The 26544-nt window shown below is 38.8% G+C and overlaps 5 protein-coding genes and 1 pseudogene across 6 annotated transcripts; 3 read left to right on the forward strand and 3 right to left on the reverse strand.

Annotated features, from left to right (window-relative positions):
• Positions 251-5546, forward strand: LOC18614655 (annotated as a pseudogene).
• LOC18614658 (putative disease resistance protein At3g14460) lies at positions 5712-9315 on the reverse strand. Its single transcript, XM_018121674.1, has 2 exons — positions 6696-9315; positions 5712-6128 (listed from the first exon to the last, which is right to left on the reverse strand). Exon 1 carries the CDS (start codon positions 9214-9216, stop codon positions 6715-6717), a length of 2502 nt encoding a protein of 833 aa, XP_017977163.1. The 5' UTR covers positions 9217-9315; the 3' UTR covers positions 5712-6128; positions 6696-6714.
• Positions 9216-10907, reverse strand: LOC108661458 (putative disease resistance RPP13-like protein 1). The gene is made up of 2 exons (XM_018118611.1): positions 9284-10907; positions 9216-9243 (listed from the first exon to the last, which is right to left on the reverse strand). Exons 1-2 carry the CDS (start codon positions 10717-10719, stop codon positions 9216-9218), a joined length of 1464 nt encoding a protein of 487 aa, XP_017974100.1. The 5' UTR covers positions 10720-10907.
• On the forward strand, positions 12929-20126 carry LOC18614583 (F-box/WD-40 repeat-containing protein At3g52030). Of its 2 annotated transcripts, XM_007052399.2 has the most exons (10): positions 12929-13318; positions 15616-16192; positions 16270-16473; positions 16607-16661; positions 17223-17321; positions 17561-17664; positions 18002-18091; positions 18646-18785; positions 18893-18977; positions 19650-20126. In XM_007052399.2, the coding sequence occupies exons 2-10, from the start codon at positions 16032-16034 to the stop codon at positions 20008-20010; spliced, it is 1299 nt and encodes a 432-aa protein (XP_007052461.2). In that variant the 5' UTR covers positions 12929-13318; positions 15616-16031; the 3' UTR covers positions 20011-20126. The 2 variants fall into 2 exon arrangements, with proteins under 2 accessions (XP_007052461.2, XP_017977173.1); XM_018121684.1 differs by lacking the exon at positions 12929-13318 and having other exon boundaries at positions 16101-16192; positions 16278-16473.
• On the forward strand, positions 20392-21944 carry LOC18614584 (N-alpha-acetyltransferase daf-31). Its single transcript, XM_018115239.1, has 2 exons — positions 20392-20820; positions 21228-21944. The coding sequence occupies exons 1-2, from the start codon at positions 20521-20523 to the stop codon at positions 21546-21548; spliced, it is 621 nt and encodes a 206-aa protein (XP_017970728.1). The 5' UTR covers positions 20392-20520; the 3' UTR covers positions 21549-21944.
• Positions 23067-26403, reverse strand: LOC18614585 (CTL-like protein DDB_G0274487). Its single transcript, XM_018113894.1, has 5 exons — positions 26178-26403; positions 25647-26012; positions 24379-25290; positions 23862-24095; positions 23067-23720 (listed from the first exon to the last, which is right to left on the reverse strand). Exons 1-5 carry the CDS (start codon positions 26193-26195, stop codon positions 23544-23546), a joined length of 1707 nt encoding a protein of 568 aa, XP_017969383.1. The 5' UTR covers positions 26196-26403; the 3' UTR covers positions 23067-23543.

A 26544-nucleotide genomic window follows, 5' to 3' on the forward strand; every position in this document is an offset into this window, starting at 1 on the left:
TGAGTGTGCAACTAGCTGTAACTGTCGTTTTAGGAATACAAGTATCGACGAAAAAGAGATGACGATTTCTAATTGTCGGGGAAAAGAAGCCAGGGAGGGCGATCCGATCAAGCAGTGTCGCTGATCAGTAACGCTGATAGAGGTGTAAACTGCACTGGGCTTAGTAAAAACCCGTACAAGTAAAAACCCGTACGCTTACTTAAACGCTGCGTTTTGACATTGTCGTTATTATCTCGCAGTTTTTCTTTTTCTTCTTTTTAACACAATCCCTCTCTTTTCTCTCTGCCTCACCGTTTACCGCCTTAGCGAGGGAAAAACATGGGACCCAGCCCGTCGGCCGGTTCGTCGGCGATGAGGAAGAGAAGCGGCGTGAGCGGTGGAACAAGAATGGAGAGGCTGGACCACGATATCCTGTGTATCATCTTCTCCTTCCTGAACGTCTTCGACCTCGCTCGCTGCACCGCCGTCTGCAAATCCTGGTACTCTTTCTCAAATTTTCTTTTTTCTCCAGGAATTATTTTTTATTTTTTTATTTTTTTTATAATTAGGGAGTGCAGTTGTTAAAAAATCCGAGTTATTGCAAGCGTTGTATTTCAAGCTGCGGCGAGATTCCATGGGCAATATTTCTACTGAGTCTAATTCTTCACGGCAGTCATGGCAATTAGGCCTAGAAGAAGCAGCCATGAAGTATCATAGCTTATCTTTACGACGAGGTCGTATCGATATTCATCAATGGAAAGCTCATTTTGTCCGGTAAAGCTTTGGTGCTCTTCTTGTTGAAATGCAGGGCGTTTGAAACTCCAATTTACTCATACATTTTCGATTTTTGTTACAAAAGATGCTGGAAACCAAGGCCTCAGACATTTCTAACCTTGTTTTTTGTTAGGGTTGATCAGTGCCGGATGAAGATGGGCTTACTTCTCACTGGTGTTGGTGACAAGGTATGGTTATGCCGCATAAACCTGTTATGGCAATTTTAGGTCTTCCTTTCAATTTAATCATGCCTGCTTCCCCGGTTTATGCATCAAAAGAGAAGGCATTGGTCACAGCAGTTTCATATGTTTGCATGTATAAGCCAATCTTATGGTATTCGTTTCAGTCATATTTGAAAACAACCAGGAACAAATTGTTCCCCATGCTTGTCATTAGGCAAATACACATTGAGGGTTGTAGTCTGTATGATATTTATAGTTAGAATATGGTTGTATTGGACATATAGGAAGAGTATGGTTCTCAAAATGGCAAATTTTTTTTTACTTTCGTTCCTACTTGGTGAACCTGGTTTGAGAGATTTGTTTAAACGCATTCCAATTCTTTACCATTTGCTTGAGGTCAATAAATGTCAATTGCATGTCCAAATTATTCATGAATCGGTATCTGAAGTACAAAGATAATATTGATGGCTTTATTTTTGTACTAAACTTATCCTTCTTTTATCTGGAAGGGTTTTTCTTTGCCCCTTCAATCTACTAATGTTTTTCATGGAAACTATACCAGGTTATGCGTCTTTGGTCATTGAGCAGCTACAATTGTGAGGGAGAATATTACATCCCTGATAGTGCCCCTGTAGTTGACTTTGATTTCGACAAGACCAAGGTGATTTCATCCTCCTCTTGTCATTAGCTGGTTAATCACTCCCCCACTTTCTTATTCTCCTCCTTCTCTCTTCCCTGACCTCTATTTTTTCCCCAACCATGTCTACCAGATTAGTTCACAAGTGGCCTTAAACATAAAATGCTCTTATTAAGAATGTAATCATTGTGTTTATGTGGAAATTTTTCAGATGATTTGATCAAATGAGTTCTTCTGAATAATTGCTGTTCTTTTTCTTCCAGATTGTTGGTTTGCTTGGTACATATGTAGGCATATGAAGACGCAATGGGAAAAGAAGTATATTTCCCTCACGTGAAGGCACATTCTCAAAAGGTTTATGCATGCCGTAGGAATGTTGATTGACAGAATTGTCTGGCGAGAATATTCATGTCTGCAATGGTGGTAAATTTATCTAGAAAAGAAAACAATTTCAAACTTTGCTCCTAAACCACATTAATTAGTTCGGTATCAAGGAATGTCAATCAGTTATCGGCTTTGCTAAATATTATATTCTGGAGTTATCCTAGGTAGTAGTATATTCTTCTAATTAAAGAGAAGTGTGAGTTGCCTATTATATATGACATGACATTGTAAAATTTTTTTGGTTAATGGGAAATGTCATGCTCTTTTTTTCTAAAGGACTTTCATTTGTTAAATGCAACTAAACAGCTTTCTTCAACAGGTACACTGATCCAGAGGCTGTCATTGGATGTGAGGATGGAACTGTTCGGGCATTCGACATGTATAGTAGGACATGTTCTCGAATTATTAAGTATGCGCTGCACTTGCTGAATGTTATATGTTTCACTCTTATCTTCCAATAATGAAATTTCTGTAGGACATTGTGGATCATTATTTTACTTGATCTCTGCTATCTCTTTCATATAGCGCGAAGATGTTTCTTGCTCATCACTCTCGAGCGATACTTTCTGTTAAGCAAAGTAGTTAAATACCCCACTGCCCGTTAAGAAATTTTGATTTGAACTTGGGCCTTGATCTTCGTTACTAAATTATCTTGGTCATTAAACTCATTTTGCAGAAGTGTCTGTAAAGACCATTATCATATTGAGCACCCTTTGTCTTACACAAGTTTTTGAGAATAATGCTTGCATGAATCTTTTCTTGGACTTTGAACAGTGCCCCAAATTATGGAAATTAAATGTTCAGTTATGTAAATTAATACATGAAATGGATTTTGACTCATAGATGCACTTAAGTAAACACTTGGCTGTTTAGTGGAAAGAAGGTTGATCATATTCTGGTGATTTCTTATACCCATATTGGAAGGACTCAGTGTAATGCTGCTTATTAATATCCTCATTGCAGGATGCATGCTGGGCCTGTAACATGCTTATCTCTGAGTGATGACCATTTGATTCTCAGTGGAAGCTCTCTTGGTAGTGTCTCAATATCCAGCCTCTCTTCCTATCAGCGGGTGGCTACACTAAGGTCAACCAATTCGGGAGGTTGTATGATTAAACACTTATGAACATCACTGCATTTAATGCCACTCTAGTTTCTTTTAGGTATTTTGCATCTGAAACATGAATCTAATTTCTTCTTATTCTGACAGGCATAAGGACCCTGTGTTGAAGTGGGAGAACTGGTCTCAGCCTCAGGCGTTTGAAGCTGCAAATAAAAGTTTCCCTCATCTTCAGGAGCTTGTGACGTGGAATTGTCCGAAGTTGGTAGAGGCTTTACCCAACTCCCTTACTTCCCTTGTAAAGCTTTCCATTTGTGAATGTCCACAGCTTGCAGCCTCTTTTCTGAGTCTCCCATCTCTTTGTGAATTGAATTTAGAACAATGTAATGAGCAGTTTCTTGCAAGGTTCATAAACCTCACTGCTCTCGCTAGGTTGAAAATTGAGAACATTTCAAATCTTTCTTACTTACCCAAAGACTTCACATGCTTGGTCTCACTTGAACGTCTTGAAGTTGAAGATTGCGGTCAACTGACATCCCTGTTGCAAGAGGGTGCCAGATTAGAAAACCTTTCTTGTTTGAAGCGTTTAGCAATCATGAAGTGTCCTCAACTGTCGTGGTTGATAGATGACGAAGATCAGCTACCCTCCAGCCTAGAGTATCTAGAAATAGAAGATTGCACCGAACTGGAGAAGTTTCCAAATGGGCTAGAAAAGCTTTGATCATTAAAAGATTTGAGTGTTAAATGGTGCCCCAAACTGAGGTCTTTCTCAAATAGGGATTTGCCTTCTATGCTAAAAAACCTGGCAATCTTGGGATGTGAATCTTTGGAGTCTTTTCCTAAGGGACTGGTGCATTATGATAACAGCAGAATCACTACATGTCATCATGAAGACTTGGAGATTCTTGGATGTCCATCCCTCTGTTTGTTTCCACCAGGTGAGTTACCAGCTGCCCTTACGCAACTTGAGATTTGGGATTGCAAACTGTTGGAGTGTATTCCAGAGAGATTGCTTCAGAACAGTAGGTCACTTGAATTCATTCGTATTGGAAACTGCAAAAAACTGAAAGCCTTTCCTCAGTGTATGTACAGCTTTGAAGATCTAACTGAGTTGCATGTAAATCAATGCCCTTCCTTGCAGTCTTTTCCAGAAAGTGGATTGCCCATCCGTACCCTCAGAACAGTCTTAATCTCCAATTGTGTGAATCTCAAGTCCTTACCCAATAAGATGCATGACCTCACATCTCTGCAATATCTCACAATATTTGGTTGTCCAAGTGTAAAATATTTTCCAGAAGGTGGTTTTCCACCAAACGTGTTATCACTTTCTATTTGGGGTTGCAAGCAACTCAAGCAACCCTTTGCAGAGTGGTGCTTAAACAAGCTTACATCTCTTGAAGACTTAAATGTTGGTGATTTTGATTTAGATATGACTCCCTTCCCAGAAGACTCTACAATTCCATGAACTCTCGTCCACCTTCGAGTCCAGAGTCTACCTAATCTGAGATTTCTATCCAAGGGGCTCCACAACCTCATTTTTCTTGAAGTATTAGATGTTTGGGATTGCCCTAAGCTCCAGTTCTTGCCAAAGGATGGCCTGCCTATCATGCTTGGTGTACTTCATATCAGAAATTGCCCTCTTTTAGAAAATCAATGCTTAGATGAGAAAGGTGCATTTTGGCCAATTATTTCTCACCTTCCTCTTGTGAGGATAGATTATGTTGATATCTGATGAACAAACTTAAGCAGATTGGATTCTCAGATGGACGGCAAAAACAGAAGTGCCAATACCTCCTACTGTTCAACCAGGTAAAACCCTTTGCTGCTTGAACAACTCCTCTGGCCCTCAACTTAGCACATATTTACTGATAATATTTCAGCTGTACATTTTGTGTAAAAGAAGATTTAAAAACAATTTATACTACCTCCCTAACTATTGGTGCATGTGAAGGGAGGCATGCTGCATGACATTGTTGCCCTTTAGAAGAAAGAGAAAGATGCAAGGTTTACTTAATGAACATGCTCATGAGAAGATTCTCACACTAATTTTCTTAGCTTTTAATTTTGAAATTAGTTAGATGTATCTGTTAATTAGCTCACCTTCTCCTCCCTTTCCCCCATTCCAAATTACATTATGCCTCTAGCTTTATCACACCCTAACCTGCTTGTTATGTTGTTGTCATTGCTCAGTTTACCATCAAGTGAATAATAATTAGTGTTGTTATCCCTTATAAGCTATAGAAAATATCGAGAGCATGATCTCTCTGTTTGGTTGCAGATTGCTGGTTTGAGCATCTTTGCTCCTAAAGTAATGGCTGACTGCTGTACTCAGAGGATCATATGCTAAGTAGTGTAATTCTTCTAATGTAATGATACTCAGAAGAAAAACATTAATGTTACCTCATAATTCAGATTCTTAGCATGCCCTACATTTCCAGGACTCTTAATTGCAGCTACCTCATAATATGTAATGGAGGAAGTTGTATTTTCTCTTGCAATAGAAGTTGTACAATCCTCTTTGTCATTGCCACTCAGGTATGCCCATCCGCCATTGGCTTCATAATTCTTTTTCTTTTTTAAAGAAAAAAGGGGGAAAGTTCAGGTGTCTGCAGTTAACCACTCGAAGCAAAATTTATTTGAAAATAAAATTTCTATCTGATACTACAATGTGTATAACTTGCCTTTCCGACGCAGAACTCTTGTGCCTCTTGACTTAGCATTGTGATTTATTAATATGTTTTACTGCTGTGCAATTTGGAAGAAAGAAGATAAGAAGTAAATTATATCACCAATTCTGTGACCATTGGTGCATTTAACTCAGATGGGCACACTGTTACACCATTATATCCCTTGAGAAGAAAGGAAAAGAAAAAAAATGTGCTCAAGGAGCATGCTAGGAAGAAGATTATTGCGGGCGTATCAATTTCTGTCTCTTCCCACAAGCTATTGCAATATCGTCCAAAACCAGTTTGTTATGTGATCTTCATTGTTCAGTGTAAGTTCCCAACTGCCTCATTGGCAAATTGAAGCATGATCATCTCCAACTTGGTTACTGTATTGCAGTTCAACCATCTTTGACTGTAACCTGTTCAGCAAACTTCCTCTCTCAATTCTGCAATAGAGGAAATTCAGTTCTCAATGTGCCCGCTAATAAAGTATACACAAGCTTGAAGGCATACATCGAGTTTCTTTCTTTTCTTTTTTTCATTTAAGGGAAAAACCTGAGAACAATATAGGGATATCTAGAAAGATAAAGGTTAAGGGTTGAATTTAACATTGAACAGAAAATAGCAGCATATTGAGAGCAAAATCCATGTTTAGTTGTGTATGGTAATAAACAGGCCATTGTGTTTTTGACAGATGAGCATCTGAACCAGAAATATTAAACTTTTTTTTTATGGAAATTTATTCGACATAAAGGCCAAAATGTTGTGATTTCTCCAGCTCAGGCCAAAATCTTGTAAATTTGAGGCTTTCGCAGACCATTGATCCCAATGCAAGGAAACTAAGTTGCTGCTTGGAATCATCTTTTGTAGAACACTACTATAGCTAAGTTGCAGTACATATATACTCTTGATTTTGCATCAGATAAATCAAGTGATCAGCACGGAGTTTATACAAATTCCAATAGAAGTGCAACAAAAACAAAAAGTAGAAAGAACCCTAAGTACATTCAGACCTGATTCGGCATAGCTTTTTCAGTCTATTTCAAGGCAAGGGATGTTGGATATCATGGGCCAGTATTCTCCTCTGTCTTTTTTGCACTTGTCTTGTAAAACAGGACAGCCAGAGATGCATAGTCGTCCAAGTGAGGCTGGCAGGCCTGTCTTTGGTAGGTATCGAAGCTTGCGGCAGTCTTTAATGTGTAACTGTTCGAGAGCTGTGAGGCTTTCGAGTCCCCTCGACAGAGATTCCAAATTCTGGAGGCTTTCCATGCGAAGATCGGTCAGAGTTGAAGGAAGCATTACGCCCTCTTCATCTGGAAAGGAAACCATGTCTGCAGCAGGGCATGTACCAGCAATTTTGATTTCCGTAAGACAGTTGAGTTTGTCCAGGCCCCACACTGACATCGGCTTCTTCAGGTTTATACAGTTACGGAGCTCGAGTGAAGTTATGTAGGGTGGCAAACCACCAGGTGGAGTGGATTCGAGAGCCATGCAGACAGACAAACTCAGTTTCCGAAGGGATGTGACGTTCTGCATCTGCTTTGGCAGGGACCTGAGATTCGAACAGTTGGATATGTGGAGAGTTTCAAGATTGGGGATTGACAACCCACTTTCCAGGAAGGATTCCAAAGCAAGACAATCTTCTATACACAAATATTGAAGACGAGATGCGCTATTCCAATTGTCATCCGGAAGAAACTGTAGATTGTTGCAGTTTACTATACTCAACCTCTTGAGTGTCAAGGGCAACTTGCCATTTGGGACGGATTTAAGAGAAGGGCATCTTACAATCTCCAACTCTTCAAGAAGGCAATAGGGGTTGTTGCAGTCTTTCATCCTGAACGTATCAGGCAATGACTCCAGAGCCTCACAGTCATGGATTGTAAGGCACTCTAGTGTATAGGGCAAGCCCATCGCTGGAAAGCAAACAAATTTTTGGCAGCTTTCAATTCTGAGATCTTTAAGAGATGAGAAGCGGCATAGCCCTTGCTTTTCTCCGACCAAGGATACAAGCTCGGGACAATTCTTTAGTACTAAACTCTTTAGCCGAGGCAGTTTTTCTGATTCTGATCCATTCCACCAGAAACAGGTAAGTTCACTGCAACCTTCAATCTCTAGAACTTCAAGTTTCACCAAGGCCTTTGTAAGCTCTTCAGTTAAGCAGGCAAGGCCGGAAATTCTCTCCAATTTCAATTTGGTGATGGAGCTGTGATCAACCATACCTTTAAGGATTGCGTCACTACTGTCCGCAACATTCAATTCACCTAAGCATGGGAAGCTTAAAGGTGAATTTGTTAACACTGGGCACATTTGAACATCTAGTTTTACCAGAGAACAAAGGTTTCTAGGTAAGTTTCCAGTCAACTTAGGACAGTTGTGCAGTACAAGCTCACGAAGAAGAGGGAAAAGTTCAACATTACCAACAGATGAAATCCATTTCTTCCATTCTTTCATGTTCTCGAACCTCAAGAACTCCAAAGATGGAAAAGCCTTAACAAAAGGAAAACCCTTCCCGTAAAATTCAGGGCCCAAACTTGTCACCGCATGCATGCCTTTTATATTCAACTTTCTGAGCAAAGGTAGTCGCCCGAGTGATGGCAATGATGTGCAATTTATACAATCAGAGAGGTCTAGATGTTCTATTTTAGCAAAAGAAGGATTCCCAACCCAATAAGGGAACTCTCCAGCTCCATAATTTGAAATAGAAAGCCGCTGTAGATCTTTTGGAGGGCACAGTGACTCAAGGACCTGCAATTGGTTGGGTCCGTTTCTAGAGAGATTTAAATCATTGCTCCATTCCAGGGCTAACTCCTTCAAATCAAGCTTTTGCTTTAGATTGGCAACCCTTGCATCTTGAATATCCACCACGTTCTGCAGCCTTAGAATGGAGAGCTGACCTTGAAGAGACAAATTCTTTAAGTCTCTTAATGTCAGCCCACCAGCTTTCCCGATGATAAATTTGGGCAGTACCCGGAGACTATTCAAATTCCCTAGTCCTGATGGCATCTCTTGTAGCTTGGGAGTATCACTGATGTCAAGACGACGCAATTTAATCAATCTACTGGTTCCAACAGGCAAAGCAGTAAGTTCTCTGCAGTGTTTTAGTATTAATATTTGTAAGTGGTGAAGATTACCAACTGACTCAGGGAGCAATCTTATTGCACTTCTAGACAAATTAAGGTACCGCAGATGCTTCAGATAACCGATCGAATTCGATAGGTCTCCAATGAAATAGCCACTCAAGGATAACACTCTTAAGCGTTTTAGTTTTGGCAGCAATTGGTGTAATACCTTACTACTTAGATAGCAATAGTCTCTCTGATGTAATATAGGCAATGCTAGGAATGACCTTACATCCTTTCTTTTGCTAAAGATTTCAAACCTCTGTGAGACGTTATATTGATGACGAATGAATGAGACATGGCGAGCCTTTTCAAAAGAATGTTGGCCATCATCAATCTGCACTTCATGCTCCATGTTAAAACACAAGTCCCCGGCAACAGATTGGGCAAGATCAATAATGAGGTCATGCATTACGAACAGCGATTTGTTATTATTCGACTGTTGAAAAAATGACCTTGATAGCAGATCAGAAAAGTACTCGCGGCCTATGTCTTCCGGTTGCTTATCCCCTTTCTGTTGCACCAAACCTGCTGCTATCCATAAAAGAACCAATTCATCTCTATCGAATTCGTGGCCCTTTGGAAACAGAGAGCAATAAGCAAAACATGGCTTCAAATGAGAAGGGAGGTGATGGTAACTCAATCTTAAATCAGAAAAAATGCCTCCTTTCTCTTCTGTTAAATCCCACATCTTGCTCCTGGATACAGCTTCCCACTCTTCGTAGGTCACCTTGTTGCGCAGGAGGCCTGCCAAGGTTTTTACTGCCAAAGGCAATCCCTTGCATTTCTTCACTATTTCTTTGCCAATATCGTTCAGATGTGGATGCCCGTCAAAGTTTTCTCTTCCCAGAGAATGGTGGGCTAAAACAGACAAACAATCATCATATGCCAACTCTTTTAACTGATAAGCAGGCAGGGTACCTGTCATTTTAGCAACGTTTTGATTGCGAGTCGTGATGATGATTTTGCTTCCCGACTTGCCAACTTCCAAAGGGAGGATAAGGCTAGTCCAATCAACGTAGTTATCATGCCAAAAATCATCCAGGACAAATAAAATTTTCTTCACAGATAGCTCCTCTTTCAGCTTGATATGAAGCAAGTTCAGGTCGTTGGTATCAGGAACTCCACCATTAACAGACTGTAAAATGGCTTTCATGACCTTTATGACATCGAAATCTTCTGAAACATAGATCCATGCTTTTGAGTCGAAAAACCCTGCGACTTTTTCGTCATTGTAAACCAGCTGAGCAAGAGTTGTCTTGCCAATTCCTCCCATTCCAACAATGGGAATCACTGGCACTTCAGCATCACTTGTTGTCTCCACCAGCAGCCGCTCAACTATGGCTTCCTTATCCTTTTCTCTGCCGTAAACATTGACTTCATTGACTAAACACGTTGTGGGCAATCTTTGATCCCTTGCCTTGTAGGCCCTTCCCTCAACATTCTCTCTTAATTCGAGGTCGCTCTTTTGTGTCGCAATCTCCTGCAGTCTAGCATCGATACCCTTTATCTTTGACCTCATCTTGACACTAAACGTGCCAGCACCCCATTTAAAACAACTTAAACTAGCAAGGTTGTGCCAGCATCTTACCGTTCTAACGCTGGTACGAGGTTGTGCTGTCAACTTGTGTTGCAAAGCTTCGTAGGCAAACTCGTCTAACACGTCCTCAACGTCGTAAGCCGAGTCTGTTAGCTCGGTCAACCAGAGTTTAACTGTCCTATCTGTCACTGGCTTCTCTCCTGCATCAGTGAGAACTGCGTTGATACTCAGCAGCGTCTTCTCCAACTTTCTGAGGTCAACATCAAGTTTCTCCTTCTTGGCAAAATATATCAAGTCAGAAGATTTAAACCTGCCAAGCAGCGCCACAAACATGGAAGTGAAAAAACCTTCTCCGATTGCAGCTAATGCTTCCATCAGGGATCATAAATATTTTGCAGAAACAAGTTAAAGGGGTTTAAGATTATAGTTAATAGAAATGAAACGAAGAGAGAGAATCCTCAGAAACAGAACAAGACCAGAGATTAGGATCAAAGTCAAGCACTAAGGTTTCTGTGCTAGTTCTTCTCTTTGCATTTACTGAAACCAAATTCTCTTCCTTCCTGAATCCTGGAAACTTTGCCTGTCAGGGATTTGGGAGGTCCCACAGGGAAATTGGCAGGGGTATTTCCTGATTGACTAAGTTTAAGGTCTTTATTGATTGAGGTTAACATCAGTACACTTCTCCCTGACCCCAAGCTTACACTAGTCGGCTGTACTAAAAAACAAAGAGGCAAAGGCCGACCAAAACAAAAGCAGAACTTCCCCCATTGGACTAATTTTTTTCCATCTCTTCTTTTCTTCTGGTTTGTGGAAGAAGAGCGCTACTGGACTTGAGCTGGCGCAAATTTTCCACGGCTGTTTCCTGGTAAAAAATTACGTAGAGCAAAGAAATTATAGGGGAAAAATCAAAGAAGCCACATTCCATCTTCTTATACAAGGCAAATACTATATGTTACAGCAGAGAGAAAAAGGAACTGATACTAGAGAAATTTTGGGTCAATCTGGAGTCTGGAAAAGGAAAACCTTTTACTCTCCAGTCTTCCACCTGTTAAAAACTTTGTTTTCCTGATCACCATGCAAGTTTTATTGGCACACTTTTTTTTTTTTTAAACCAACTTGCATTCCTTTCTTTCCTGGAACATTGAATCAAGCTAAGAATTGAAGTCTGTAGAGTCAAATTGTTTCAAGATTTGAATGTTTGTTAGTAGAGTACTAAGTATCTTAATTGCAAGAAAACACGAAAGAAAAGCAAAAAACGAGCAATACAACCTTGAAGTTGAGTGGTTGGTAATTATACTAATCACAAAGATGTTCTGCCTTTCTTTGGCCATTAATCAGAATCCATAACGAAATTCCATTGGAAGTTTTGCCTGGTCAAAATTGGAGGCCTAGCCTTAGCAACGGGGACCATGGGGTAAATATCAAATTCAGTCATTACCAGGAAATGACATAGTTTTTAAAAATGGTAGTGCTCAATGATGCATTAGTTTCTTTTCGAATAAAAATAAAAATATCCTCTTGCTGCTGTGTTTTGTCTTAAATATATATTTTTATTATATTACAAGAATCAAGCGTAGAAACGAGAAGAAGTTAATGTTGATGTATTTTCAAAATTAAAAGTTATGTCATATTATAAAAACCTATCTTAACTTAAAAGTTATGTCACGTAAAGTTATATAGTGTGACTATTGGATTGTAGGTAGATTTTCATGTGAATGGTTATATCTTTTGGTAAAATGACATTCAAAAATTATGAAACAAATTAAAAAAACACCATAACTCAAAAGTTTAAATATGAAAAGTTATTTTTTCAAATTATAACTCAAAAATTATATTTTATGAAATGAATAGTTGTAATGATTATTGAAACAATACTTTTATCCAAAAGCTGTGTCCGGTAAAATGTAAAAATGTCTTTTAGACAAAATAGTATTTTAATGAAAGGATTGTGTCCTTAAATAAGAGATACTTGCAAATCTATATAAAAAGCTTGTTACCAACCATTTTAACACATTAAATAAAAAATAATACAAAAGTAAAAAAATTAAAAGTAAGAAAAGTGTTGTGTTCTATTCAAGTAAACATTTGAGTTCCTATCAATTACAAAAGTATCCAAATTCATATATAATCTACTTGCTGTAAAAAGTAGACTTTAAGATCGAACAATTTTGCAAACCTTCGGTATATCTAGCAATCTACTCTCTTGCGGTCAATTCTTGTAAAATGTAAGACGAAGTTAAACATTGACTTCATTGTATCCCTACGCTCATTTGCATTATTTCCCTTTACAGATCGAGTGGTGAGGGTGAAATAAGTGTTAAAATAGCATCTATTGAAAGGCTCACCTTAAAGTTAATTTTTTCAATTTTTTAAATTTCATCTAAATCTGATTTGCACCAACAATTAATTTAATCATTACAATAATTAATTTGATTATTACAGTATGTTGCTTGATACCATAAGTAATTGTTTCAAGTCATGGGGTATATTCACAATGTAAATGAGGAACCATTTTTAACTAAACCTATGAAGCTATACTTATTTGACAAGATCTAGAAATTAATTTTATTAACAAGATAAATAGAATGAATACATGATCTTTCCTAGAAGCTTGCATTCCTCGTTTTTGGTGAGGCATAAGGTAAGAAGCCTTGTTTCTTCTCTGGTGTGTGTGTATATATATCGGTGACTGCCTGTTTCAACCAAGAACCCTCCCTCCTTCCCTCTCTCTTTCTCTCTACTCAAAAGAATTATAGTGTAGGTGTTCCTTTGCAGGCACTGCTTAGTTCCCCAGAGCCGCTTAAGTTTGCTTCCCAACCGGCAGCCTCCAGAAATGGGAGGAGAATTTTTGCTCAAGATCTGGGTCAACGCTCTCAAGGACTTTCATTACGATGTGGAGGATTTGCTTGATGAGTACTCCATCGAAACTCCACAGTGTAGGTGGAGCACAGAATGTCAAGAAAGCACTGCCGAGGTACGAAAACTTGTTTCTTGCTGTTATATTGAACTCGATCCAAGCCTTGTTATGTTCAGATCAAGGTTGCAGAAGTTAGTTTTGCTTATGGCTGAGACGGTGGTGGTCTTAAAAGGTTTTTGTTTGTGATTCCTAAAGCTGGTATGGCAAGAGTGGTGAAGAGAACTTTGATAGCTTTGGTTACGATAATGTGAAATTTAAGCCTTTCTTTGAACTGGAAAAGTTTGGAATTTTTTTGTTTGAGGGACTTGATGTTGTTAGGGTAATTAAACCAGTTTCACTGTGAACGAGTTTTAGCTAATGATGTGTATGAATTGGATTTGCTTCAAGAGAGAGTAGAAGAAATTGTTAGAATGAAATCTTTCATAGTCCTAGGTGATATTTGTAATGAGAACTATAAGAATTGAATTCGCTTCCATGGTCGTGGTTCCTTCGAAGTAAGTTATGTGGGAAGTAAAACCACTGTCATGACCCTAAGATGTGTGTCCATGATTGAAAGTTCTGGGTTACCATTCGAAAGAAATGGGTAACATCAATCTTTGGGGAGAAGAAAATTTGATGATCAGCTGTTTATGAAAGTGATTTAATTTCAAAGAAATAGTGAACGGGTGCAAGTGTTTACCAATTGGTTACAATGCCTCTGACAGGTTTTGCAGCCAACGGCAAACACAATCTTTCCACCATATTTTCCTTGACAAAATGCCAACTGCATACTTTTATATTCAGATGCTCATCAAAATTTCTTCTCCCTGAGATAAGATGTCATTAATTTCTTTCGATTATGATGTAATTATATGACAGTAATTTTACTTCCTGAACAGCCTAGTACTTCAGAAGAAATACTGCAAAGAACCATTGGATTCTCATAGATAGTTTTCATTCCAAATATCATCTAGAACTATGAAAATTTCCTTTCAATCTCACTTGTAATGAATTCAGCTTATTGGCATTACAAGGCTTGGAACTCACCCATGGTAACAGTACTGTTTTCATGTCCCTAACAACATCAAATTCTTCAGAAACAAAAATCAAGCTTTCAATACAAAGAAATGCTTAACTGTTAACATCATTGTTGTATATTTAGCAAGGGTTGTCTTCCCCACTCCTACCATATTATCTTGATATCGTCGGATACTTGATGATGACTCGAGGACTACTGGCTTCATCTCTGAACTTCTGGCTTTCAATTCAAGGGTTTTTTGCTCCTGAGATGTATCTCTAAACAATGGCTTCATCTGTACTTGTCTTTGATTCAATAAAATTCTTTTTTGCTCTTTTTTTTTCCGTCCATTGTGAAATGGGGATTTGCATCCTATTGTTGTTAAGCACACAGATGCATGCACTTATCATCATATCAAATGCTTAGATGTTATATTTACCGTTAAATTAAACAAAAACAGTAAAAGTAGGGATTGTCATGAAACATTACAAGGAAACTTGAGATGACAACATGTAATTTCTCCGGGACAATGCATCAATCAAAATGATGTTGTGATTGAAATTAGCTGTACAATTTAACAAATAGCCCTTTAAGCTATGTCTAGAGCATTTCTCTAACACAAGAACAAAGGTTTCATATCTCCCAGATGGTTCAAAAAACAGTAGAAAGAACCAAGACTTTTGCACATTTATAAAGAATTATGGGATTAATCCCTCTGATCACAAATTAGCCAAATTTGGATAAACAAAAGAATAATGCTTTAACTGGCCTGGTATCAGGTAGGTTGCTGCTCAGGCATAAGCACATGTCAACCAGCTGTTACATATCCAGCTTCCGAATGTATTTAAATTTTGTCGTCCTGTTACTGTTTCAGGCACATAGCTGTAGAACGTTTTTTCTCTTTCTCCTTGAACTTGTATACATTTACAGGTAGGCATTGGAGTAGACTAACATGTGTCTGGTTTATAGAACAGAAGAAACCCAGATCAAGAAACTGGTTTGCCAAAAGATTTTAAACGAGAAAGATAATTATGACGAAGAACTGATCAAGAAAATGTGTTCAATTCAATGCTTGATTTCTTCTTTCGTCTGTCCTACTGCCCTTGGAATTTGTAAACGTTTGTGCCCACTTTCCATTTTGAATGGTTTTAGCTCGTGATTTTGTCTAAAGCAGGCTACAATATGCTGTGTCAGGATCGACACAACTTGTAAAGTATCGTTTTGATTCATTGAATCTCATGATTTTGCTATACTTCACAAGATGAAAATAATGTAAACACTTAAATATATGATCATACTCTCATATGTAGTCGATACGAATGCTTCCCTCTGAAACCGTGACATCCTGCAATACCAGGTTTAAGGCAAATTTTATGTCGGTTCTGCAAGCTGCTCACTCACTACAGCAGGAAAACTATTGAAGCCTGAGCATGATACACAATGAATGTGCAACTAGCTGTAACTGTCGTTTTAGGAATACAAGTATCGACGAAAAAGAGATGACGATTTCTAATTGTCGGGGAAAAGAAGCCAGGGAGGGCGATCCGATCAAGCAGTGTCGCTGATCAGTAACGCTGATAGAGGTGTAAACTGCACTGGGCTTAGCCGCCTAAGGTAAACTAATGGCCCGTACAAGTAAAACCCGTACGCTTACTTAAACGCTGCGTTTTGACATTGTCGTTATCATCTCGCAGTTTTTCTTTTTCTTCTTTTTAACACAATCCCTCTCTTTTCTCTCTGCCTTACCGTTTACCGCCTTAGCGGGGGAAAAACATGGGACCCAGCCCGTCGGCCGGTTCGTCGGCGAGGAGGAAGAGAAGCGGCGTGAGCGGTGGAACAAGAATGGAGAGGCTGGACCACGATATCCTGTGTATCATCTTCTCCTTCCTGAACGTCTTCGACCTCGCTCGCTGCACCGCCGTCTGCAAATCCTGGTACTCTTTCTCAAATTTTCTTTTTTCTCCAGGAATTATTTTTTAATTTCTTCTTTCTTTCTTTTTTTATAATTAAGGAATGCAGTTGTTAAAAAATCCGAGTTATTGCAAGCGTTGTATTTCAAGCTGCGGCGAGATTCCATGGACAATATTTCTACTGAGTCTAATTCTTCACGGCAGTCATGGCAATTAGGCCTAGAAGAAGCAGCCATGAAGCATCATAGCTTATCTTTACGACGAGGTCGTATTGATATTCATCAGTGGAAAGCTCATTCTGTCGGGTAAAGCTTTGGTGCTCTTCTTGTTGAAATGCAGGGCGTTTTAAACTCCAATTTACTCTTAAATTTTCGATTTTTATTACAAAAGATGCTGGAAACCAAGGCCTCAGACATTTCTAACCTTGTTTTTTGTTAGGGTTGATCAGTGCCGGATGAAGATGGGCTTACTTCTCACTGGTGTTGGTGACAAGGTATGGTTATGCCGCATAAACCTGTTATGGCAATTTTAGGTCTTCCTTTCAATTTAATCATGCCTGCTTCCCCGGTTTATGCATCAAAAGAGAAGGCATTGGTCACAGCAGTTTCATATGTATGCATGTATAAGCCAATCTTATGCTATTCATTTCAGTCATATTTGAAAACAACCACAAAGGGAAAAAATTGTACCCCATGCTTGTCATTAGGCAAATACACATTGAGGGTTGCAGTCTGTAGGATATTTATAGTTAGAATATGGTTGTATTGGACATATAGGAAGAGTATGGTTCTCAAAATGGCAAATTTTTTTTTACTTTCCTTCCTACTTGGTGAATCTGGTTTGAGAGATTTGTTTAAACTCATTCCAATTCTTTACCATTTGCTTGAGGTCAATAAAAGTCAATTGCAGGTCCAAATTATTCATGAATCGGTACCTGAAATACAAAGATAATATTGATGGCTTTATTTTTGTACTAAACTTATCCTTCTTTTATCTGGAAGGGTTTTTCTTTGCCCCTTCAATCTACTAATGTTTTTCATGGAAACTATACCAGGTTATGCGTCTTTGGTCATTGAGCGGCTACAATTGTGTGGGAGAATATTACATCCCTGATAGTGCCCCTGTAGTTGACTTTGATTTCGACGAGACCAAGGTAACTTCATCCTCCTCTTATCATTAGCTGGTTAATCTCTCCCCCACTCTCTTATTCTCCTCCATCTCTCTTCCCTGACCTCTATTTTTTCCCCAACCATGTCTACCAGATTAGTTCACAAGTGGCCTTAAACATAAAATGCTCTTATTAAGAATGTAATCATTGTGTTTATGTGGAAATTTTTCGGATGATTTGATCAAATAAGTTCTTCTGAATAATTTCTGTTCTTTTTCTTCCAGATTGTTGGTTTGCTTGGTACTCGTGTAGGCATATGGAGACGCAATGGGAAAAGAAGTATATTTCCCTCATGTGAAGGCACATTCTCAAAAGGTTTATGCATGCGGTATGAATGTTGATTGACATAATTGTCTGGCGAGAATATTCTTGTCTGCAATGGTGGTAAATTTATCTAGAAAAGAAAACAATTTCAAACTTTACTCCTAAACCACATTAATTGGTTCGGTATCAAGGAATGTCAATCAGTTATTGGCTTTGCTAAATATTATATTCTGGAGTTGTCCTAGGTTGTAGTATATTCTTCTAATTAAAGAGATGTGTGAGTTGCCTAGTATATATGACATGACATTGTAAAATTTTTTTGGTTAATGGGAAATGTTATGCTCTTTTTTTAATAAAGGACTTTCGTTTGTTAAATGCAACTAAACAGCTTTCTTCAACAGGTACACAGATCCAGAGGCTGTCATTGGATGTGAGGATGGAACTGTTCGGGCATTTGACATGTATAGTAGGACATGTTCTCGAATTATTAAGTATGCGCTGCACTTGCTGAATGCTATATGTTTCACTCTTCTCTTCCAATAATGAAATTTCTGTAGGACATTGTGGATCATTATTTTACTTGATCTCTGCTATCTTTTTCATATAGTGCGAAGATGTTTCTTGCTCATCACTCTTGAGCGATAATTTCTGTTAAGCAAAGTAGTTAAATACCCCACTGCCTGTTAAGAAATTTTTATTTGAACTTGGGCCTTGATCTTCATTACTAAATTATCTTGGTAATTAAACTCATTTCGCAGAAGTGTCTGTAAAGACCATTATCATATTGAATACCCTTTGTCGTACACAAGTTTTTGAGAATAATGCTTGCATGAATCTTTTCTTGGACTTTGAACAGTGCCCCAAATTATGGAAATTAAATGTTCAGTTATGTAAATTAATACATGAAATGGATTTTGACTCGTAGATGCACTTAAGTAAACACTTGGCTGTTTAGTGGAAAGAAGGTTGATCATATTCTGGTGATTTCTTATACACATATTGGAAGGACTCAGTGTAATGCTGCTTATTAATATCCTCACTGCAGGATGCATGCTGGGCCTGTAACATGCTTATCTCTGAGTGATGACCATTTGATTCTCAGTGGAAGCTCTCTGGGTAGTGTCTCAATATCCAACCTCTCATCCGATCAGCGGGTAGCTACACTAAGGTCAACCAATTCGGGAGGTTGTATGATTAAACACTTATGCACATCACTGCATTAAATGCCACTTTAGTTTCTTTTAGGTATTTTGCATCTGAAACATGAATCTAATTTCTTCTTATTCTGACAGGCATAAGGACCCTGTGTTTCAACCCTTCTTCTCTTTTAGTGTTTGCTGGGACAACAATTGGATATACACATTGTTGGGACCTTAGGTATATCACTTGAATCATAAATTCATTTTTTATAAGTTCACACTAATCAGTTAAAAAAATGTAGAGCCATTTTTATTTTATTTTCAACTTTTAAGTTGAAAATGATTTCAGTCCTGCCCAAAATTAATAAGTTATCAATTATAAATGAACCCCGCATGCAAGATGAGCAACAAATAACTTTCCGTGGAACTCACCCTTAATAAATTGTGAGACAGGATGCCAGCATCAAGTGACTGGTAGTGCTTGAATCATATAAAGGAGTACGGGTACATCATTGTGGTTATAAAAGTTTAGGTTTTGATATCTGCTGTCCTTGCCTATTTTTGCCTCAATATGATGCCTAACTTTTTCATTGTGATGTATTTTGCAACCTATCTGCTGATTAACTTGGTTTCTGACTAGAAATGAAACCGGTGACTGGTGACTGGGTATTCTGTGAATGGTGTGTGCGAGAACTAAGGAGTCGATAAGATCCATTTTTGTCTTGATATTCTCCTTTTTTTTCTCTTTTTTTGAAAGAAGTAACAAAACTGTAGTTCTATAAACGTAAGGAAGAAAGGGTTAGACAGGATCTATCAATCTCATGGCAATTGGCAATTGTAACGGTAGGTTTAGTCACGGAGACTACGATAAATGATATTGATTGAGTCACCTTGCTCTTTATTACTTCAGGACCATGAAATCTTTATGGGAGACAAGAATAAGTCCAAATGTTCTGTATTCTATGCAACATTTGCAGAACGATACATCAACTTTAGCTGTTGGTGGAATAGATGGTGTGCTTCGTGTTTTGGATCAGAACACTGGAGTTCTTTCAAGTTGCATCATCGGTGATGACAGGCCAATGGATTCCTCTAAAAATACAAATGTTTTCATCAAAGAAAAGAAAGGAATTAGGCTCTCCGAAGATGCCCGAATCGATAAGATCCCTAGAACTGCTCGACCGCCCATCACATGCTTGGCTGTTGGGATGAAAAAGGTTGTCACTGCACATAATATCAATTACATTAGGATGTGGAAGTTCAATGTGTAACAAGTTATTTAGATGGTTATTCTCATTGACCATAATTGTATTATCATATTAGTTGTTTATACTGCTATTTAGATGGTTATTTTGATCTCTATTAGAATGTTCAGCTCGCCTCGACCTATCAATTTGCATTAACATGTTATGATCGTGTCGTGTTTTTCTGGATAAAAAAAAATATTACATAATTAATTAAACAAATTAGAATTCTAAACATATGTAAACAAATCAATTTAAATCTTACATGATGGACAAAGTCATGAAAATACGAGAAAACCATTTCCTCGTGCTAAAATACAAAAGGATTTGGGCCACTCATCTCTCTGTAACATCGGGCTACGGCTTGAAAAACAAAGCCCAAGACCATGCTGAAGCACTTAACCATCGAAACAAGTCTACTCGGTTCATCCGACCAAAGTGATCAAAATCGCTCTCTTCTCAGGATCGCACCCGCAGGAGAAATCTCAAAAACCCTAATTTCCTGAATTAGGAGAAGAGAATCCAGCAGAAGAAACGATGGTGTGCATACGCAAGGCAACCATAGACGACCTGCTGGCTATGCAAGCTTGCAACCTGCTATGCCTTCCCGAGAATTACCAGATGAAGTACTATTTGTACCATATCCTCTCTTGGCCTCAGTTGCTTTACGTGGCGGAGGACTACAACGGCCGCATCGTCGGCTACGTCCTTGCCAAGATGGAAGAAGAAAGCAACGAGTGCCATGGCCATATCACCTCTCTGGCCGTCCTCCGCACCCACCGCAAGCTTGGCCTCGCCACTAAGCTCATGAACGCCGCCCAAGCCGCCATGGAACAGGTCTTCTTACCTCTTATCTTCATCATTATTTCGGTTTTTTAGGCTTTTTTTATGCCAATCCATTGATTTCTATTCATTTTACTGATGTTATTGCTTATTAGATACTTATTTATTCGTAAATTAGATGGTGTCTGGTTGTTGCTTTTATTACATTTTGGAAGAACAAACTCATTTTGGATACATAAAGAAAGCAAGCAATATTTTTGGAGAAGTAAAAGTTAAAAATTTAATCTTTTTATAGACATAATGCTTATGTTAGAATTAGTGATACCTTTTTGTTTTTGGCCAGAGAATTAGTGCTACATTTGTTTAGTAATTATTTTGGCAATTCTTGAACTGCAAAAGTAATCAGAAAGTAAGCGAAAAATATTTACATTTCTAGTTATTAATAGACAAAGTGAATGCAGGTGTTTGGAGCAGAGTATGTCTCGTTGCATGTGAGGAAGAGTAATAGGGCAGCGTTTAATCTGTATACTGAGACATTGGGGTATAAGATTCATGATGTGGAAGCCAAGTATTATGCAGATGGGGAGGATGCATATGACATGCGGAAGCAGTTGAAGGGGAAGCAGAGTCATCATCACGGGCATCATCACCACCACCACCACCATCATCATGGTGGTGGATGTTGTTCGGGTGAGGCTAGAAGCACAGAAGTGACTCAAACAAGAGGGGACTCAAAATCAGAGTCAAAAGCTAGCACAAAATCTGATTCAAAAGCAGCATGAGTATGGGAGGTAAACCAAGTATTCGGAGAATTACGTGTGGCGTTGGCTTATGTTCTTTAGATTATTATTGGTGGCCCATGATATTTTTAGTTTGTTTATGGAAAGTAATAATCTGACTGAGTATTTCAAAATTATGTTGGCTTCCCTACATATTGTTTAGCATGCTCCTGCTAATGTAACGGTGTATGTACTGTCTGTGTCTTTTACAATGACCTTTTTTTACCAATTTTGGTCAAATGTTTTATTTTGGTGTTTCAACTTTGTGTTTAAAACAATAGAATGGCTCTTTATGTTTCATTTCTGCATTTATGTTGCTTTGTTGGTATGTATATCTCTCTCTGGCTTGTTTCTGCTTCCTCCACTCCCTTTGTAATCGATGTTCGGATCCTTTTTCTACCAGATTCTCTTTAATGTTATCCCTTACTTGTGCAAGATATTAAATGTTTCTCCATATAAGTGGGTATCATCATTCCACTCTGTGATATTAGTACTGTATGAGGGTGGGCAGTTGTTGTTTGGGGGCATAGTGATATTAAGTATTTGGCAATCTGTTAATTCTGTTGATGTTATGGTATGGCTGGTTCTTATACCTTCTTGAATATTGAAATTAGAGTTTCTGTTCCGTTGGCCTGTTGTTTTGCTTCTTTTTAGGGAAAAGAAGGAAGAGGGTAATGGGGATGGAGGGTGGGTTCTTACAAAATAGAACCAAAAAGAGAAAAGTGGTTACAGTAAGTTGTTGCACGACATAGAAATGGATATAACAAAGGCTAAAGTTCAAATTATTGGTTCCTAATTTACTCTATTAGAGAGGAACATTGTAGAAGTAGTTATTGTCATAGATGGAATAATCGATACTTAAAAGTTTGTGTTATGCCAAAGTTGGTGGCTGTCGATCGAACATTCTTCAGCCGATGGAGAGGAGTTCGAATTATTTGACAATTGTAAACTACTCTGTCGCAGTAAATAGTGCTTTATGCTTATAAAAAAGTGTGGCTTTTTCCATTTCTTTTGCTGTTACTAAGGTAGATTTTACTGCAAAGGTGATTTATGTTGAATATTGTTTCTCTCCTGTCAGACCCGCAGACACCCTTTTCCAGAAATTACAGGAGCCCCTTGTCCTATGAGTGGGATATGGTAAGCAAATTAGCCTTTTGCACGCAAAGCATCGATGAAATTCTAGTAATGTCTGCTTAAGGTCTTTGTTGGCTCTTTCAAAAGAGTTATGTTGAAAACTTGAAAGTGAAAAGGGAGAAGAACAAAATAGAAAGAGCCAAAACTTGATTGTTAATCTGTCATGGGTCCTAACCCTACAAAATTGACATTGAATCTACTTGTTTTTCCAGTTTGATAACCTCGAACTTCCTTTTCTTTACCCATATGCAATTTCCATGTCGTTTCCTTTTGATTGATGCAGCGCATAATCGTGACTCTTCCTGCCACATCCAAGATATTCCTTTCGTTTCACGTTTGAGGCCATTCTGTGTACCTAACTCGTATGAAATGATTAACAAGATAGGGTGGAGGCTGTACCTCTAACGCATCTCTGCTTTACTTGATTACGTATAAAATTACATGAGGGAAGTAAGGAATTAGTACAGTTCAATTAAATAATGGTGGGTGTCAAGTCATAAAGAAATAATGGTACTACCACTTTTCTTTGTTTTTTTAGGGTGGAATATCCTAAAAGTATTTGCAAATATCCAATATAATACAAAGGAAACATGAGCAAAATGTGGGCGGTCAGTGTAGCCTTGTTGATTGGAATCTCGGTGGGCTCTCCACTTTCCTTCCACAATGGAAAAACATCCAATAATGGGTTAAACCTTTCACATTCAAACGCCTCGTCATCGTCAGCAGTTGTGGATAAATTTACCTGGAGGCAAATTGGCCACGTCTAAAGTCCTGGTGGATGACCTGACCCATGCCTGGCCAAAATTCGGAACCGTGGCCCTGGATTTTCCTCCCACTCTGGTTTCTGTTAGAACTGACCACCGGCTATCTGGTAAATCGACGGGGTACACGCGGTGTCGGAACGACAATATCCCGACCGGTCTTGATCAGGTTGATACGATCTTTGATTGTTTTGTCGAACAATCGGTTCTCAGGATTTTCCGCATAGCAAACGTAGTAACAGCTCACGCAGGCATGCGGCAATGCCATAGCGATCCTTGTCTGCATAATCAAATTTGTTTTTTAGTCATGGAGCTGAGTCATTAGGACTAAAAGAATATATCCAAGTTGGTCAGGAAATCAAGATTTCTTCATTAAAAAAAGAGTAATAAAATAAGGGAGGGATGGGATGGGATGGGTTACCATGAGGTATCCAACAAAGAAAGCCAGGAAGGAGATGGTGGCTGTGAAGGGTTGGTGGACTTTAGCAGTCCAGGCAGCCACGACAATGACACAAATCGAGCCACTGCAAACTCCTGTAAGGAAGCAGATTGCACTGGTCATGTCGGAATCTACTATGGGTACCATTTCCTCCCTTTGGAAAAGCTCCCATGTATCTTGCGATGCTCTAACAAAACCTTTGCCATAGGCAGCTATCTGCAACAACAAAGAAGAAAAGTTGAAAGTTTAGTTTGATTTAGCCCTTGTTCATGGACCACGAAGCAGAATCAGCGTTCAGATGTTGATTGAACTAGAAGTGATTCAAAATCAGGAAGGATTTCCACAATAAAATAAGGGAGTTGTTGAGTTTAGTTCTGAAAAAGTAAAAGATAAGCTAAAAGGGGAAAGAAAAATAGTAGCAGAGCGTGCGCATTTGACTGGGAATTGCTCTTTATGGTTGAAAATTCCATCTGAACAATCGAGAACCATTGAATAATACCTGTACGTATGCCCAGCCATTTCCATATCTGAAGATTGACTCCATAACATTGAGACAGCAATGTGCACAGGAAAACATGAATTCATCTTCTCCCTCAAGCAAATTCAAACCTCTGGCAATAATCCTCAAGGTTTCAATTGTTGGCACGAACAAGGATCCAAGACAAGCACTTCCAAGATTACGAGTCAGGGCTCTTTGGAAGCAAAACTGAGTGTTGGACTGCATTCCTCTCAGATAATAGAGGGCAATCACTCGGCTAATTGTTATGTTAACAACATTCCTCATAACTTCTGTTGTCCAAGCCAAGCTTAAGCCCAAAGCAATTATAATCAATGGTGGGTAGTAGAAGTTCAAAGCTCCAACCACAGCCAAAATCCATAGAGACATCCACAAGAATCCAGACCCAAGCATCCAATAGGCAGGTTGGTTTAGATCAGGGAATTTGGAAACTGGTTCCAGGGATTTAAGCAGAATCTTGAAACAGAAACCGATTCGCTGAGAGACCCAACAAGCATACAAACCATTACCGATTGCAAAGGCGATGAAGCAAACTCCAACACCATCAGTGGCAGGCTTTTGGAAGCAAATCAGAAGGATTCCTGCTGATAAAGACATGAAGAAACTGCCCCATAGGATGACGTAAACCATGATTTGAGGCCATTCTCGCAGAGCCTTTTGCCAAGCAAACGCAAGCGTGATGCTCAGAAGAGACGCAGCTTCAACTTGCGGCAACAAGAATTTAAGAACTCTCTCTTCGTTTCTTTTTGCAGGATTTGATGCTTCTATTAACCCTTGAATTCCCTTGAATATAAGAAAGCAGACAAGTGCAACAGCCACAAACATGTGCACCACGAACAAGAACAGAGATATTTTGTTGGTGTATCTTCTTGAATTCAGTGTTGTTATTGATTGCTGGTCACAAGAAGGAAAAAACCAAGAAAATTGAAAGTTAATAACTGGAATTTCCTGCAGAAATTTAAGAAAACTCTTACTGCAGGGGAGGAACAAAACTTTCTTTCTCATCAATTATCAAACTCGACAAAATTTCATAACATAAAGTTGATTCTAAAGACTGGTTGGCAGCTGGCATAGGCTTTAACTTAAAATTTTATTACAGAAATTCCTCTATTTGTAAATCGTTTTCCCTGAAAAATCAGATGAAAAGAATACTTCTAGGCTTCAAATTAAGGAGCTTCCTTAGAAAAGCAAAGACTAGAAGGGAAGGAGAAATGAAACAGGTCAAAGTTCGATTCTTTCCAAGGACTTACTTGTGGGGTTGGTGTAGAACGAGGCTGTGAACGAGGAGGAGCAGGAGGCGGAGGCTGAAAACGAGAAGACTGAGAAGGAGAAGGAGTAGCAACTCTAGTGCCACCATTTATGACAATCCTCAAAGGGTTTGTCGGGTTCAATCTCTGCATCATTGACACATTAAAATGGTCTCTTTGATCCTCAATTCTCTCCAACGCCATCTCTTCAATAACAGCTCCCGCTTGTCCTTTCTCCAAGTCTATTTTCTCTTCCTCTCCTTCTCTCTCCTCCTCCTCACCCTCCTCTTCTCTTTCTTCTTCCTCTTCTTTCTTCGTATCATTCTCCCTCTCTTCTCTCCTTTGTTCTTCACTCTCTCCTTCTACCACCTGCAACAAAACCACCGCAGAAATCCTCGAAACTTCAAACTTATCAACAAAAACAAGAAAACAAAAAGAACCCAACCCCCCGCCCCCCTACCAATAGAAGAAAACAAAAAAAGCAAAAAAAAAAAAGAAAAACTAAAATTAATTGTCTAAGGGTCAAGATGTTACATGTTCGGTAGCACCCATGCCGGTGGTAATGACCTCAAATTCCGGTCGCGGTGGCGGCGGCGGAGGAGGAGGAGGAGAAGGGTTGTTGTCAAATGTTGTTGGATTCTGTATGATACCAGTATTAGTATATTGTAATATTTGTGATGCTAGGTGATGTTAAACGTGATTGGCTCATTTGACTGTTAAAAAACAGAAGGCTTTTCAGAATGCTGCTGCCATTGTTGTTATTACCACATGCTTCAAAAGAAGTAGGACCCTGTTTTGTTTGATAACCGCCGACGCTCTATGACAGCGCGTGTCAAGCACCGGACGTTACTACTGCCATTGGAGATGTAAAGGAGTAAAAAAGAAGACCAAATAAAAAAAA

This window comes from Theobroma cacao, chromosome 1, assembly GCF_000208745.1.
Source record: "Theobroma cacao cultivar B97-61/B2 chromosome 1, Criollo_cocoa_genome_V2, whole genome shotgun sequence".
In the NCBI taxonomy this organism is placed as follows: domain Eukaryota; kingdom Viridiplantae; phylum Streptophyta; class Magnoliopsida; order Malvales; family Malvaceae; genus Theobroma; species Theobroma cacao.